A 17,032-nucleotide genomic window follows, 5' to 3' on the forward strand; every position below is an offset into this window, starting at 1 on the left:
ATTGGCTTAATTCAAGCAGAAACTGATTCTTTTCTCTCAGAAGTCCTAGCTAGTTTGCTTTTAATTAGTTGAGACTGTTCCTCTCATCTCATATTGTATTAACTATGGATATAAACGTTTTAGTATAAAGGAAATAGGCTTGGGGACATTTCCCATCAGGGACCTAATAAAAGGCATACACTAGACTTAGTCCAGTAACTTGAAGCCAATTGCATACTAATTTGGAGGCATCGGCTACTCATCTCTTATCTTTTTCCGGGTCAGTTTAAGAGCAGAACAAAATACCAAACAACAACCCTGCACCCAACCCCCACTCCCAGAGTATCATCAATTTCTATATTGTAGAGAGTGGGGGATTTTTAAGCTCTGCCTTCAGGAGAATTAGGAGACTGACTGAGTAGCTACTTAGAGGGAAAGGACAATGATAAACAGCTAGGGTCAGGAGTTGGAATTGCAAGGACCAAGGCATGCAATGCTCACTTTCCAACCTCCTGTAAACATTCTCCCCACACCGGCTGCTTTCAGAAGGATGTCAGAATTAGATAAACCTGTGTGAATAAACGCAGCAAGAAATGCACACCTGAAATAAGCCATACATATTATCATGTTTGAGGTTCGGAAGGTTTAATACCAGCGCCTGGTGGAGATACAATGATCTGGACTCCCTCCCCCTTCAGTCTGTCAGAACTATGGGAGGTACCCGATGCTTTCCCAAACCCTTCCTTGCTTCCCAGCTTGTTTTTTGGTTCTTGGTTAAAACTGCATCACCGACTTTCCTCTGTTCCCACACATCAAGTCTGCCTGTAGAGCATTAATAAGCAGGCTGCATAAAATCCATGGGCCCCAACAGCGCCTAACTCCAATAAGTAAGGAAAGGAGCGGCTTGCAATTATTCCATCTTTTAGTTAGGATTGGCTGAGCCAAATTTGTGAGTGAACACAAAAATTAATTCAGGTAAAATAAAACAAGTCAATAACCTTAGCAACGATTATTGTTCAACAAGACCTGGCTTTTTAATATTAAAGTATGGCAGCAAGATAATTCGGCCCAAGTTCTCAGAAATTCAATAGTGTGTTTGCCTGGGTTGACCTAATATTCGACTGGTCAAAATCTCAGCGTTAAAGGATATTAACCCCTGAGTTCCCAGGCCTTACAAGATAACTCTTGTCCTCGGGACGCCGAATTCCGCGTTGTGTTTTACGAATCCAAATTTTCACTTAGACCCGGACCTAGATTTCCCTTGGCAAACACCTGCTTTGCATATAGCACTTCGCAAGTGTTCGGAACAGGCCGTGCAACAGGTACAGCGCTGCAAACCAGGCAAGAGCACCCCAAACTCATCTCTCTGGCCTTTTCTTACTCAGAGACTCTGCTCCCATGGGGGTTTACACAAGCGTTGCATCAAAATTCGGTGAGTACTCTTACTTATACCTATTTCTGGGGAAACAAAAACAAAAACCAAACAGCTCACATATTTATATACATTCCGGAAGTCTATCCGTAATTACAGTTAGCTCCTCCTCCTGGCATTTCACTGATGGTACTGGGAGAGTAAGGCGGCTAACCAACCGCTCACACAGACAGCACCGCACTCGGTGGCTGATCCGATTTTTAATCCCATCTGCACGGCTCCCCTGCTGGTTAGTGGTGAAGCCGAGTGAAAATACAGTGCCGCGCGCGTGTGTGTAGTGAAAAATACAGTGTCGTCTGTGTGTATGTGTGCGTCTCTCATTCTGCGGCCACGCCAAGTCCTCCCTGGTGTGTGATGCCTAAGCGATTCGACCTATGGAAACAGTGTCCTTAAGGTGGTTTGGGGTCGGGGGACAGGGCGGGGCGCAGTCTTGTCACCTTCTCCCTAAACCAAACTCTAAGGCGCGCGGGGAGGGGAGCCGACCCTGCGAGCCACCCTGGAGCTGGGGGGAGGGGACCGCATGCGAGGCGGGAATCGGCATTTAAAAACCGAGGGCAGGGGGCGCACCGCCTACCTCCGCGGTCGGCCCCGGTACTCCGGGAGCCTGGCGGCGACCGGAGCACAACCGTGGCCGCGGGGCGCTCGGCGGGAAGTCGCCGCGCATGCCCGGAGCCGCGCCCGCTGCACCCTGGGTCGCTTTAGTTCTCTCAGGCCTCACTCGGCCAGCAGCGCCCAGGGGCCGCTCGCTGCTGTCTTGGAGGCTCGCGAGGGAGGCGCTGGATCCGCCAGATGGAGGCAAGGTCGGTAACTCGGGACCGAGCGAGCCGAGCAGAAGCTTCCTCTCCCTCCAGGGTCCAGAAAACGAGAGAGCGGTCGCCTGGCCTCTCGGGGGCAACCGTCAGAGTTTGGGCGAAGGGGCAGGCTCAGCCATGCGGCCCCTTTAAGAGGGGGCGGGGCGCAGCCTGCCGTTTGGCCGCCCTCCGCACCCTCCCCCCGCCCCAGGCGAGAGTTGACAGACCAATCGCCCGGGTGGCGCAGGGAAGGCGGGAGAATGCGAACTCTTCGGTAGGGCGATAGGGGCGGGGCCCCAGCCTTATTAGGAGTGAGTGCTGCGCAGGCGCAGATGCGGCCTCTGGCCAAGGGGCGGGGGCAAGTCCACTGAGACTCCGACAGGCAAGGAGGCTGATAGCGAGGCGAGAGGATAGCGAGGGTCTTGTCACGGGGATCCGGGCGACCGGGCAGCTCTGGTGGTGTCTGGGGAGTCCCAGGGGGGACAGCCAGTGTCACCGCCCGGGAGCCCGGCGCCGTCGGCCGCGGGGAACCCCGCTGCTCTCTCCCAGCGAGGGAGGGGGCCGGAGGGAGCCCCGGTCTCGCCCCGCCCTTGGGCTTGTTACCGCGGGGGCGGGGAGTAAGGGTTTCTTCTGGGGGGAGTGGAGATCGGGGGACTCGGCGGTGCCCTCTCGAGCGGCGGCCGTGTCCCCGCGGCGCCGGGCTGCCGAGCGGAGGAGCGGCGGTCGTGGCTGTTGCATGTGTGGCTGCTGGATGCGGAGGCGGCGGCGGCGGCGGCGGCGAGGAGCAGCAGCGGCGGCAGGATGTTAGGGCAGCAGCAGCAGCTGTACTCGTCGGCCGCGCTCCTGACCGGAGAGCGGAGCCGGCTGCTCACCTGCTACGTGCAGGACTACCTGGAGTGTGTGGAGTCGCTGCCCCACGACATGCAGAGGAACGTGTCGGTGCTGCGGGAGCTGGACAACAAATACCAAGGTACTTTCCCTCTCTCGGGTGTAAGTGTGCGCGAAGTGCACCGAGCGATCTGGTGTGTAGGACCGGGAGAGGGTCCTGCACAACACACTCGCGGCCCTCCCTGTCCCGGCTGCGGCTGACTAGGACTTCCGAGGACCGCCCGTCAGCCCCCGCTGCAGCTCTGGCGGCTGGCTGCAGCTGCCGCGGACCGGGAATCAGCCATTTTAAGCGAGCATTTGTTCCGGTGCCTGCCGGCTGGGTGCCGCACTCTGTCCTGCCCGGGGCTGGCGAATGTGCAGCAGCGGGACGCGGGCTGGACTAGGTGCTGGGCCTGCTTGCCCCTTGCCCGCTGGGCTTCCTCCCTCTGCGAGCAGATGCATTGGAACGTATGGGGGGAGGGGGAGAGAGGACGGCGAAGGTGGACTCCGGAGATGCACCCCCCCCACCGCCTCCCGGCGTGGCGCGGGACTGGGACAGTCTGTGCTTCCCTTTCGCCCCGGGGAAAGTTCCGGGCCGCCCGGTGCCTCAGCTCTTCCTCTGCTATTGCCCAATGGTTAAAGGGGGAGGGGTCCCCCGCAGGGCCGGGCGGAGAAGGGGTGTGTGTCTGTGTGTGTCTGTGTGTCCGTGTGTGTGTCTGTGTGTCTGTGTGTCTGTGTGTGTGGCGGGGAGGGCCCAGCCTAGGGGCGGGGCCTGCAGGTGTGACGTCGTATGGGCGGGGCGCGCGCTCCCGCGGGCGTCGGCCACAGCGGGCTGCTCCTAGGGGCCGGGTGAACTGAACTGACTGCGGGCGGGACAGTAGAAGGGCCTGGGCGGAGTTAGCGTTGGGTGGTGATGTTTCAAATCTGTCCTACCCCGAGAGTGAATCAAGGCGCGGGCACTGCCGTGGGACTGTCTCTGACCCTGGCTTAGCGTAGGTTCCGGGCTATGTGTCACTTCCGGACTTCTGGAGGAAGTGGGTTCGTTGGCTGGGCAACCACCTGGCGTCCTTGCACCCTTGGGTTCCTCCTCCACCAAGTTTAAATGAGGAGAAAAGCTTTTTTGTGTTGTTAGCAAAGAAACTAGGGCAGGGAATTATCTTTAGGGACTATCATACCTTTAGGTCCTTTAGGGACTGCTAGGACAGGAGATATTTAAATGGGGATATGTTCAGGCTTTAGTAACTCCTAGTCAGGAAACTGTAGAGATCTAATATGGACCATAAAAACAACATGGAACCATTCTGTTCTCCCGGACCATCACCAGTCCTGTAACTTAATCCTGTAATACAGCCCATGATGACTTAGCACGTTAGAGCACTTAGTTGTTTCAATCTACAAACTTGTTTTCTGAGTCTCTGATAAGATTGTTTATAGAACGTCAGTGTTTTCACCAGATTCAAAATTTATGAGGTAAAAATTTACTTTAGACAAAATTTATAAAGATGAAGTGATGTATTCAGTTAATTATGTGGAGAATATTTTATCTCAAAGCTGTCTGTTTCAAAAACAACCATTTTTAAACTGCATGATTCCTCTCATTCCCAAGAGACTGAAGTTAGGTCTCACACAGGATAGGTAAAAGTCCTACAAGTCTGCCCCTATTTCCACCCTTTTATAAAATGAGCATCATCCTGTGGTATTTTATGGGGGACATATGTGAATTGCAATCTAGCAGTGAGACATGAGCTTGAGAATTCTTTGCCAAAATATGTAGTTTCTTTATATCAAAACTGTAATGTATTCTTTGAAGGCGCAAAAATCACACTCTTTTAGGTTGGTAGTGACATAGTTTTTTGACAGGGAAATCTGTGATGCCAGTTACCTATAATTGTCATAAATTGTTCAGGTAACATGAGTAGTTGACCTTACAAGACTCAGGTTAATGCAAATCAGCTCCATTCTGATTGGGATTAATTCCAAGGTTAATACACAGATAGTGGCCTTGCTTCTGCGTTGGCACCTAGTTGCTAAGCTCAACTTCACAGTTTTATTTTTGTTAGAAGCTTTATATATTTCTGTTTCAGATTTTATTTTCACTGATTCGTAAGTATTTTCTAGTGTGGGGGTCTGATGTAAGTGTTTTTCAGAAATTATTGCACGGTCTATTAAGTAGAGAAACAAAGGAAAACACAATTGATTTAAACATTTTTTGCAGGGTTGGGGATTTAGCTCAGCGGTAGAGCGCTTGCCTAGCAGGCGCAAGGCCCTGGGTTCGATCCCCAGCTCCGGAAAAAACTTAAAAAAAAAAAAAACTAAACATTTTTTGCACGATATGGCTATAGAAAGCCTGCATTGTCTCTTCAGCATTTCATTCATAATTTTTTAGAGACGTAGTGGCCTTTGAGCTAAAATGTAATATGTGATTTCAAGTTCCGTTTGTACAGTGCGTGAGAAGTGTTGCATGAGTGTTGAAGTCTGAAGGTCTTGATCTTTTTACACACCTCATGTAACAATGGTTACATTCTCATGGGTTTGCTCTGGAGACAGATTTTTAAGTGCTGGACACTGAAGCTAAGGTTTCACATGTGTAGCAAGCGATAGCAATCTACCACTGCATCACTCCCAAGCCCTCTTTCTACGTTTTATTTTGATACAGGAGCTCACTGAGTTACCCAGGATGGCCTTGTGTACCCCAGACAGCTGTTGAAATTGTGACCCTCCTGCCTCACTTTCTCAAGTAGCTGGTATTAACAGCTTGTGCTACTAGGACTAGCAAGATAAAAAGAACAATCTGTATCCCATAATAATAGACTGAGTCCTTGTTTTTGTTTTTGTTTTTTTCTCATTGTATAGTTAAGGTGTCTTTATACATTTTTAACTCATCACTGTGTCTGTGCAAGTGTGACACAAGAAATGTTAACTCTGATTGTGAGATATAGAATGTCTGAAATGAAGTTTATGTTTTTGTTGCCTTTATTTTGTGTCTAACAAAATAGCTAATGACTTTATTTTTCCCATCGGAAAATTAGGCTCGTAGGAAATGTACTTATATGCCTACTTGACCAGAACGGGATGTATTTGGATTTTTTTTTTTTTCAAACATGTGATATGCACAGGCCAGCAAGATGGCTCAGTTGGTAAAGGGGTTTACAGCCAAGCCTGATGACCTGAGTTCAATCCCTGGAACTCACATGGTGGAAAGAGAGAACTGAGTCCCATAAATTTTCCTCTGGTCTATATACAAGGAGTGCTGTGACATTGCCTGAGAACTTACACACACACACACACACACACACACACACACACACACACACACAGAGTGTTAAAAAATGTAAAGCTATGGTTGAGTCCTCCCAGTGCCCTCAGCTGTTGAGGCAAAATTGTCCATCAAGTGTTGTACCTGCAGTTTCCAGGAAGAAGGGAGTCCATAGCTGCTCTAAGTATTCATTCTTGTCAGCAGCTTTCGGATAGCCAGCATTATGTACTTATTTAACATTTCTGCTCTTTCTAATAGTCATGTAACATAAAGCAGTGGTGAGGGATGCATAGTAATACCGTGGGAAGCTAAAACAATGGGGCACCGACGGAGCGTTGAAATCCAGAGCTGCTGTGTATTTGTTACCCCCAGGAAGACAGACCTCCTTCATGTAGCATTGTTGGGTAAGAAATAGAACAGATTTGAATAAAACTACACTTTAATTGGATCTTTGATGACTTGTGAAATTATACATTCTTGGTGACTCAGCCATTGCTTGATTTAAAAGTGTCCAACTTTTAATACAGTTGCATCAGCAGCTCCAGCACACACTGAATCAAGTGCTGAGTTAGATACAAAGGTAGAATGGTCCAGTGCTGACTCCACTTAATTTTGTAGTGGCTTGATCACTGGATGCCAGCAACAGCAGATCTACTCTGGAAGTAGTTTTGATTTTCAGAATTTCCCATTCGATGCCAAAATAAAAGAGCCATTTAAAACTAAGTTGTCAGGAAGCTAAGTAATGCTGACATCTGCCTTTTTAAAGAATGTCTATGGGTAGGATGTGAAAATTAAGGTAATGTGTCTCTCCGGAGTCATGGGACAAGTCACTGATTGAGCTGTAATTTCTGTAAACACACAGTTGGGTAGCAATCTGAGGCTGCGTCCGAGAACCACCTCAGGTTTTATGGATGGAGTTTAGGGTGTAAATTTTGTGTATTGAGTTGTTTTGATGTTCAAATAAAGAATCAGCAGTAAGGGACTCAGCAAATTCTAAATTAGCATGTCTTATGGAATACCTTTGTCTTACTTTTGTCATAGAAGTCTTGTGAAATACTTCTGGTTGTTAATTTGTGGTGTGTGTGTGTGTGTGTGTGTGTGTGTGTGTGTGTGTGTTCTGAGAAGGTGTCTTCTCTATTGCTCTCTACACCCCCCACGCCCCAGACAGGCCCCACTTCAGCCCTCCCTGGGGATCCTCCAGCACTGAGGTTATAGATGTACAGATACACCACTTTTTATGTTGGTGCTGGGAGTATCAGCTTAGGTCCTCATGATTGTGGCAAACACTTTAGAGACTAAGCCATTTCCCTATTTCCCCTTTACTTTTTAAAAGTACAGATGAATGATATTAAGGTTTAGGTTCTCTTTGTTAGTTACTTTTAATTGGCTTTGTCTTAGAGTTGGAGAGAAAGGAGTTTATTTCAGCTTACAACTCAGGTCATAGTCTATATCTGGAGAAAGTTGGGGCAGAACCTCAAGGCAGGAACCAGGAGGCAGGAACTAGAACATAAACCATGCTGCTTCCTGGTTTGCTCCTTGAAGCTTGGTCAACCTTGCTTTCCTATGTATCTCAGAACTACCTCACCAGGGTTTTGAGGCATTTTCTTAATTGAGAGTTCATCTTCCTCAATAACTGTCAAGTTGACAAAAATTAACCAGAACAACCTAAAAAGTTTTTAAAAATTACTTTTACTCACTCACTTACTTTACTCATGCCAACACATGAGCATATATGGAGGACAATTTGCAGGAGTCAGTTCTGTACTTTTACAGTGTTGGTCCTGAGGATCAAATTGAGGTTGCCAGCTTGGTAGCAAGCTCCTATACCTGTTATGCCCTTTGCCCCTGAGCACACTTTCATATTGAATGATGTAGAATTTGTATGAGAATAATGTGTTCAATGTATGCATAAATGTGCTTTCCTGCTTTACTTTTATCTTGAAAGTGATATATGTGCTAATATGCCATAATATTCTTCTTTTTCCCCCTTTTTAGAAACTTTAAAGGAAATTGATGATGTCTATGAAAAATATAAGAAAGAAGATGATTCAAACCAGAAAAAACGCCTACAGCAGCATCTCCAGAGAGCATTAATCAATAGCCAAGAATTGGGAGATGAAAAGATTCAGATTGTCACACAGATGCTGGAATTGGTGGAAAACCGAGCCAGACAAATGGAGCTGCATTCACAGTGTTTCCAGGATCCTGCTGAAAGTGAGCGGGCCTCAGACAAATCCAAGATGGATTCCAGTCAACCCGAAAGATCTTCCAGAAGACCTCGAAGACAGCGGACCAGTGAGAGCCGTGATTTATGTCACATGACAAACGGGATTGATGACTGCGATGATCAGCCACCGAAAGAAAAGAAATCCAAATCCGCCAAGAAGAAAAAGCGCTCCAAGGCCAAGCAGGAGAGGGAAGCGTCACCTGTTGAGTTTGCCATAGATCCCAACGAGCCCACCTACTGCTTATGTAACCAAGTGTCTTACGGGGAGATGATAGGCTGTGACAATGAACAGTGTCCCATTGAGTGGTTTCACTTTTCCTGCGTTTCACTCACCTATAAACCAAAGGGGAAATGGTATTGCCCAAAGTGCAGGGGAGACAGTGAGAAAACCATGGACAAAAGTACTGAAAAGACAAGAAAGGAGAGAAGAGCGAGGTAGTGAAGGCCATCCGGTTTTAAAGGGTTCTTTGTCTTTTATATAATTGCTTTACTTTCAGAAAATGTTTTAGGGTAAATGCATAAGACTATGCAATAATTTTTAATCATTAGTATTGATGGTGTATTAAAAGTTGTTGTACTTTGTCTGTGACCTTAATTTTCTGCACTGAATTACCAAATATTTTCAGCCAGATAGTCTTGTGAGGACCCGATGAAAGGAACAGGCAGTTTCCCAAGCCACGCCCATCCCAGCCCCACCTCGAACTCCCATGCTGGCTGGGGGTGGTAAACCCAAAAGTTTTGCTAACATTTTATTTTAGTTCTGTATGCTTAAGAATTTCATGTATTGTTGGATTTCTCTGTCAAATTATCTTGGTAATTTCGAACATGAACACTATCCTGTTTAGAGATTCTTCCTGCCTCCTTGTTTTCAGATACTTGTTAAATCTCTAGTGGCCCAGAAATCCCAGAAACAGACAGAGTGATCTGTGCTTCCACACGGGCTAGTGCGCTCTTACTGGAGTATTTGTTGCTGTATTTCCTGGGTAGCTTTTGATACCTGTCAGTTGTAGTGTCTGGAAAAGCCCTGCTTCTTTAGAACAGACACACCTCATCTAGTGCTTAATAAGGGACTTGTTTTGTTTTGATCAGGACATATAAGACTAGTTAGAAATACCAAGAAACAAAACAAACAAACAAAAAAACAACAACAAAAAACGCTGCCCCTGGCAAGATTTGGATTATTTAGCATCATGGCTCAAGGTTGAACAATTTAAAGGTGTGTCTTAATATTTTCCATGTGACCCACTGCTGGGATGTTTAGTCACAGACCTGTCATGGGAAAAGGGCATTTATTAGTCTTTAGATATTGATATTGCCTTTTCTGTTAAACAGTTATTTGAAATAGTTTTTCTGGGACCTAGAGTTTATTTCTGTCCAAAGGAGAATTATACATTAATTTAAATAATCACATATTTACCCTAACCTGGTATTGGTGCTGTTGATGTTTCATGTTTATGGAATTAACTTCATTATAACGATACCATCAATAATGCATTTGTAAATTGAGTTTTCCAAGATTTTCATATTCTAAGGGTAAGCATCTTGGTGGATCTGTGACCATGTATTGGAGCAGTTTTTGGTTATGGTGGGCAGCAGATGGACTAGTCCTTTAGACTTATATGTAGCATCCGTCCCATTCATCATTTCTTTCTAATCTGATAATCTTGGTTCTTTTTGATTAACATGTGAAAAAATCCTGTCTGCTTGTTTGGAAAAGAATTTTTTTTTTTCCTCTTCAAGCTGTCTGTGTGACTTAGCCATGTCATTTCACCTTACCTGAATGTGAGGTCATCGACCTGGGAAATGAGTTGGTTTAACCATCCCCCAGGGTCTTCAGAAATTTCAGTGTTGTACTGTTGGTGAAAGATTTTTAACAATGAAATGGCTTGCTTAATTAATGTCCTCTATCCTGAGGTATGATGACAGTTTTAAGAGTGAGCTTAGAAGTGGGAAAATGAACATTATTTTATTTCCATCCCAGGATATTTTGCTTGGTGACTATGGCCAGTTGATTATCTTACTTCTTAAGAAATATTAGGGAGTGTGGTGTTTATTTTTACTGTAGTGCTGTTGAGTTGTAAAGAAACCCATTTCCCTCTTGAGAATGTAGCTGTTTAACTGATGCTATTAATGTCAGTAGGAGCAAAACTCTCCTAAGCTTCGAGGTCTGACATGGAGAACTTAACCCCAGTCTTACCTCATAGTCGAATTACCTGAGTTAGTTTGAAAGCATTGATACACAGGCCCCAACCCCAGCCATTGAGACAGAATTCTTTTGAGCATTAGTCTTTTTTAAAGGTCCCATTCTAATGTATAGACTGGAAAGTTTTGAAACCATTGCCCTGCTTTGAAATTTTCAGCCTATGGAAAAGTTTTGGGAGATCGTCAGCATCAAACTTTTGTGGTTCCAAAGCTACCAGCTACCACCACCAGTAGGTGAGTGGTGCCTCTGTGCCAGGACTGCTCTACCTACCCTGTCACGATATGCAAAGAAATACTCCCTCTTGAGGACCACTCGTTCTAGCCGAAAAGTCAGATGTATGGAACACTAACCTTCTGTGGTTAAATAAAGCACTATAAACGTGGAAAATGAGAGGGGTGAGTATCAAATGCAGTGAGTTAGGGAAGGGCCTCAGAGGAGGTAGTCAGACCTCACAACAGTGTGTGTGTGTGTGTGTGTGTGTGTGTGTGTGTGTGTGTATCTCGTGTCGGAGGTAGAACAAATTTGACACAGCATTAAAATACTGAGGAGAGAGCTGGAGAATAGAGACTGGGTATGCCAGGCAGTTTGGGAAGGCATTGTGAGTCACAGTCTGATTTGTATTTAAAGATCAGTTTAGCTATTGTGAATAGACTCTGTAGTCGTCCCCCACCTCATGCAGTAGAGGGAGAAAACAGAAGTGTTTGCCTACCAAGTGACAGTTTAGGTTTGTGTGGTTAGCTATGGGAAGGCTGTCTAATGTCTAAAACATTTTCAAAGATTATTTTAAAGCTAAAAAGTGTATTTATACACTACTTGTGTGTGTGTGTAGTGCTCAGAAAAGCTAAGAGGACATCTAGTCCTTAGAACTGGGTTGTAGGGGTTGGGGATTTAGCTCAGTGGTAGAGCGCTTGCCTAGCAAGCCCAAGGCCCTGGGTTCGGTCCCCAGCTCCAAAAAAAAAAAGAACTGGGTTGTAGACTGTGAGCTGCCTTATGGGTACTGGGAACTGAACTCAGGTCCTCTGGAAGAGCAAGAAATATGTTTAACCACTGAGATTTTCGTTTTAAAAGGCATAGCTAATTTATTTGACCTAGGAATTGTAAAGCAATGTGATAGTAAGGGTGACTCGTGGATCTTTGATCTGAGGGTGAGGACGGAAGCTCCCCATATTTGGGATGGCAACCAGGTGATTCTGGAAGAGAAAGGAGTTTGCACTTGGGTTTGAAATGACTCACAAATGTCTGGGCAACCCAATGTGGAGTTCCGGGTATGACAGGCTATGGGAGGAGACTGGATAAGCATTTGGTCAGTCAGTGATTGAGTTAGTGTTTCTCAAGTGCCTGTGTCATCTCCATTTGTTACAGTGCAGTGTGGTCAGTAGATTGCTTGTAGGATCCAAGTCTGCATTTTAAGGGAGGCTTGTGGTGTTGGTGCTGAAGCTATTGAGGGGTCCACAATGTGAGGAGTGACCAAGCTATTCCAGAAGAGGAAGGAGTCGGCTGGGAGCTATTCTGACATTTGAAATAGGAAGCAGAAGTGCCTTCTCACCCCTCAAATAACCCAGAGTTGTCCACTGTTTATTTCTAAATAGAAAGGTTCTGAGAAGGGCGTCAGCATCTCGTTCAGGTGCTGTTCGAGTAAGACGAGCACAGAGAACCCTCAGATTGATTAGTTGAATTAAGCTGCAGGTTTGGTGGGTAAAGGAGCCAACGTTGACCAGAGGAGAACTGAAGTAGTCGACAGGACTTCATCTCAAGCTTTGATGCAAAAGGTTGAGCCAGGCTGTTCACCTGACTTAAATATGTACTATGTACTTGTTTGGCAGACAATGTTTTGGGTGGTGGTGCGGTAAGGTAGAGACAACAGTCTGAGTTTGAGATGCTTAGATTCCAGAATGCACAGGGGTAAAGGCAGATAGGTGGCTGAAGTTGGTATGGGGACCATGAGTTTGTCCGTTCCTGAGATTCACATTTCTGGTGAAGAGCTGAGGATAGAGAGGGTGCTGGAAATCTGTGGGCATTAAAGATAAGTGTGGAAGTGGGAACAAGAATAGTCCAGGAAAAGTCACTCTGAGCTATTGCTATGCCAAGGGGTTGAGTCCTCCCTTCAGATGGGCCATCTGCAAATTGCCTGGATGAAAAAAAAAATCCTGAAAATACAAAATAACCCCTCTAAGTGTCTGAGCCAGGAAAATGGCATTTCCTCTGCCCTCTTTGTATGCCCACTTGCCCTCTGCAGCATCTGGCCTCATGGCCTGTGTAGAGTGGAGAGGCACAGCCCTCCTGGGGGGCAGCCGCTGGCAGTGGAACAGGTGGACTGTGCTGCACTTTTCTGCGTCAAGCATGTGTGCTCTGATGTAGAACTAGGTACACTTTCAACAGTGTGTGTCAGTTTGCACTCAGCTTAATTGTGATTGCTTGACCTTGGTGCACAAGCCGGGAAACTGGCTCCTTTACCCTTTCCTATTTGAGTATGAGGGCTATGCTCTGAGTCAGGACTACAAAGACCTTATCTGTGAGCCTGTCAGGCCCCTGCCCTTGGCCTGCGGTCTAAGAAAGAAGTGAGCAATGTAGAATGGTTATTCAGAAAGCTGCCATTCATGTCTCTGGGGAGGTCTGAGGGAAGAGTGTTCCTGATAAGTTTGCTCTCTAGGGTTTCTAAAACAGCTTTTAGTTCATGTATGTGGTAACGAGACCTTAAAGCAGGATTATTTTAGACTCTACACAAGAGGAGTTCAATAGATTTAGCCATTTCTGTCTGCTCTTTGAATCATATTTTAAAATATTACCCAATACTCTTGACTCAGTTATGTAAGTTTATTTTATAAATACAAAAGTGTCACTTGTGCATGTGATAAATTAACAAACCAAAGCAGTGGCATTCTACGTGGAATTATTTGCAAGATCAGACTCCAGGATCCACCCTTATTAAACAATGGGACTGATTAATACTAAGAATGAAAGACCAAAATACCAAAGAAATCGAAAGTATTTGGAGAATTTTCTTGAATACTTCCTTATCCTGCTCCTTTGAGAAATAACTTTACCAACAAAAGCTAGCCATTGCTCTTCTTTTCACACTCAAATTAATGTTTTCCTGACCATTGTGGAACACACCTATAATCTCACCATTTGAGTGATAGAATCCAAAGAATGGGAGTTGAAGGCCAGCCTGGATTATGTAGTGTCTCAGGATACAAAACGCCTTGTATGGAAGAAAAATCCTTTCTCCTAAAGCTAAAAGTCATAAGGTTTCTGTAAAACCTGCCTACAAGACACTAACCAACATTATCCATATGAACATTACATAGACTGATCAAAAGCTATTATGCTGACCCATAGAGATTTTTAGTCTGGTCTGTTTTCTGATCCAAGTACCCCCACACCCATTCCAGTGTCTCGTTTACAAGTTGAGTTTTCTTTTTTCTTTTCTTTCTTTTCTTTTTTTCCTTTTGAGAAAGCTTCTCTTTGTAGCTCTGTCTGGAGAGAGATTTCTTGGGCCAGTCTTACACCATTGCTTTTGGGCTAACTGTTCACAGAGTTGAAAAACAGAATGTGAAAGCCATCTACATAACTACCTTGGTTATGCATCCCCAGTGTAGGGTCTCTATCCAAATGTAAATGTTCCAGTTCCTTACGAATCTGACGGCAGGACTTTCGTCCTCACCATAAACGTGGGAGGAGTGAGGTTTTCGTGGATGGAGCCTATCAGTACAAAAGTATTCTTCACAAGTTTTAAAATATTGGAAAAACAATTGGCCTGCTTTCTTAAGTAGGCCCTTAGTCCCCTTGGCCTTTCATGGGATTTAAGTAATGTGTTGGCCCTTGTGACTCAGCACGTGATGACACACGGTGCTCAGACCTTACGCCAGTCAAGAGCACCATTTGCTTCTGGACTTTACCTCAGGCTGGTTTGAAAAATGGTTTTTTTTTTTTTTTTTTTTTTTAAATCTTCAAAAACTGCTTAGCAACTGTGCATTGGTTGTATCTCGAAAGAGCGTTTGGTTAGATTTCTATCTAGCCTAAGAGTAAATAGAGTCTGAGAAACTTGGGTGCCTGAGGCTTAGGTTTTGAATATGGATTTTAAGTTAGGTTTTAAAGTGTTTTGTTTTAGTGTTCTGTCTCTTTATGAGACAGGGTTTTCTTGTATTCTTGGCTAGCATGGAACTCAGTGTGTAGACCAGGCTGGCCTTGAACTCACAGTGATCCACCTACCTCTGCCTTCATTGTACTAGGATTAAAAGCGTGCACCACCCTGCCCAGCCGAATGTGTAGCTTTAAGTTTCCCTTTGAGCTGCATCTCAGAGCAGTGTTTTACTATGTTCTTACTCTGCAGATCAAAATCCGATTCCTTTGTTTTACCGTAGCCTTTAACTTATTTATATAGTATGCTAACATTAGAAACAGTTCACACGAAACCGAGTGTGGTCCGACTGGCCAGTTTCCTCTCCAGGTGCTCAGGTGTTAGCCTGGCAATATGGATGGAATCCTGCCCTCAGGGGCAAGTGATAATGTTGGTTCCAAAAGAATTTACCCTATCCAAAATGTAAAATGCTAGCATACAACATTTCCAAGCCTGAAAGATGGACTTTTATTGTTTTCTGGGGTGGGAGTGGGGGATGTGATTTGTACGTGTGTGTGTGTGTGTGTGTGTGTGTGTGTGTGTGTGTGTGTGTGTGTGGTGACAAATGCCCCAAATAGCAAAAACTTCCTTCTGCGATCTTAAGAGTACATTTCACTTTTTTTGTTACTAAGCCTCATTTCCTGTCCATTTGAAAAGGGCAAGTTCTCACAGACTAAAGCAGAGAGAGTATATCTTTTTCTTTCCTTGTGTTTTGTTGTTTCTTTTGTTTGTTATTGTTGATTTTTGTTTGGTTGGTTGTTTTTGTTTGTCGGTTGGTTGAGGTATTTTTGTTTTGAGACATGGTTTCTCTGTGTTGTCCTGGCTGTCCTGGAACTCATTCTGTAGACCAGGCTGGCTTTGAACTCAGAGACCCACGTGTCTCTGCCTCCTGAATCCTAGGATTAAAGCTGTGCATCACCACTACTTGGCTTGGGTGATCTATTGGCAGCCACACACCAACTTTGCCCTTTCCTATATCCCCAAACTAGAGTCTTGATGTCATCTGAACTGTTATTTAAGGCTTCAGTCTTTCTGATTATTAATAATAACTAGATGTCAGTGTTTGAAGCGTCCCTGAACAGATTGGATACAGCTGATGGTAATATCGCTCAGTAAAATGTGTGTATGCTACGTCTCACTTTACAAGCAATTGAATTAGCTCAGCTTCTTGATTAGTTAAAGAGGCCTAGATTTTATAACCTTAAATTGGAAGATGGTAGCCTTCATTTCTGATCAGAGAAACTCCAGAAGGGACTATGTTAGTCTCAAGATCATTTCTGGGGAAATAAGCATGACAAGTGATAGACGAGTGGTAATGAGAATCTTGATTTAGCCCACATTTTATTATTACCAAATGGGCCAAGTAGATGCTGTGAGAAGTGGCCCCTGGGCAACAGTCTTGTGTTCGAGGTGATCTCTAAAGTTTATTAGGATTCAATGCCATGATGTTCCCTTGGCTTCAGAATCTATAAAGTTCCTTGGAGAATTTCATTGTTGTTTCAGAGTAACTAATATAATCTGTTTCTGCAAAATGCATTTACTGGAAAGTCTGGATTGCTAAGCCATTGTCACAGTCAAAATTGTCCATGCCAGAAGTATCATGTATAGCTGGAACTCAAACCTGAGGAGCATATCAGTCATCTAGCCTGTAGAGAAGGGGGTAGCTGGTTGTCTGAGAATGAATACATAGAGTGACTGGGTTCCAAATGTGCCATTTCTAACAAAGGTTACTGGGAGAGTAGAACATTTGTCTTTTAGGTTCTCTTCACCTCTTTAGTTGGTATTTCAGGAAAATAATCAAATTATTCCTGGAACAGAAGTTAAGTGTGTGTGTGTGTGTGTGTGTGTGTGTGTGTGTGTGTGTGTTTTGGGTGGGGATTTTTGTTTTTTTCTTTATACACTTGATTTTGTACGTGTGTGTGTGTGTGTGTTTTACCTGAATGCAAGTTTGTACACCATGTATATACCTGTGGAGGGCAGAGGAAGACAGACCAGATGAGGGTGTCAGATCCTTTGAAACTGGTGTTACAAATGGTTGTTAGCCACCATGGTGGTACTGAGAACTAAAGTCAAGTTTTCTGGAAGAGATTAGCCATCTCTCCAGCCCCAGGAACTAAGTTAACTTAAGGCAATAGCAGATACACTGGTGTCTGTGTA

General features: G+C 44.9%; 2 protein-coding genes across 4 annotated transcripts; both read left to right on the forward strand.

Annotated features, from left to right (window-relative positions):
- The window catches only part of Erich1 (glutamate-rich 1), a gene marked incomplete at its 5' end in the record, with an annotated part of 52,793,804 nt that overhangs the window by 21,804,281 nt on the left and 30,972,491 nt on the right, over nt 1–17,032 (forward strand).
- On the forward strand, nt 616–10,444 carry Ing2 (inhibitor of growth family, member 2). Of its 4 annotated transcripts, none has more exons than XM_087587864.1 (3): nt 2,563–3,172; nt 6,584–6,729; nt 8,321–9,134. In XM_087587864.1, exons 2-3 carry the CDS (start codon nt 6,642–6,644, stop codon nt 8,989–8,991), a joined length of 759 nt encoding a protein of 252 aa, XP_087443990.1. In that variant the 5' UTR covers nt 2,563–3,172; nt 6,584–6,641; the 3' UTR covers nt 8,992–9,134. The 4 variants fall into 4 exon arrangements, with proteins under 4 accessions (XP_087443989.1, NP_001099553.1, XP_087443990.1 ...); XM_087587865.1 differs by lacking the exon at nt 2,563–3,172 and adding an exon at nt 3,858–4,539; XM_087587863.1 differs by lacking the exons at nt 2,563–3,172; nt 6,584–6,729 and adding an exon at nt 616–2,211.

Source organism: Rattus norvegicus, chromosome 16, assembly GCF_021556685.1.
Source record: "Rattus norvegicus strain SHRSP/BbbUtx chromosome 16, alternate assembly SHRSP_T2T, whole genome shotgun sequence".
Taxonomy (NCBI): domain Eukaryota; kingdom Metazoa; phylum Chordata; class Mammalia; order Rodentia; family Muridae; genus Rattus; species Rattus norvegicus.

What these genes read in the sequence shown, in the direction of transcription:
- Ing2 (XM_087587863.1), top strand. Translation starts at nt 1,932, where the DNA reads ATGCGAGGCGGGAATCGGCATTTAAAAACCGAGGGCAGGGGGCGCACC. An exon ending in ATCCGCCAGATGGAGGCAAG is followed by an intron (nt 2,212 to 8,320) that starts GTCGGTAACTCG and finishes CCCCCTTTTTAG; the next exon opens with AAACTTTAAAGGAAATTGAT.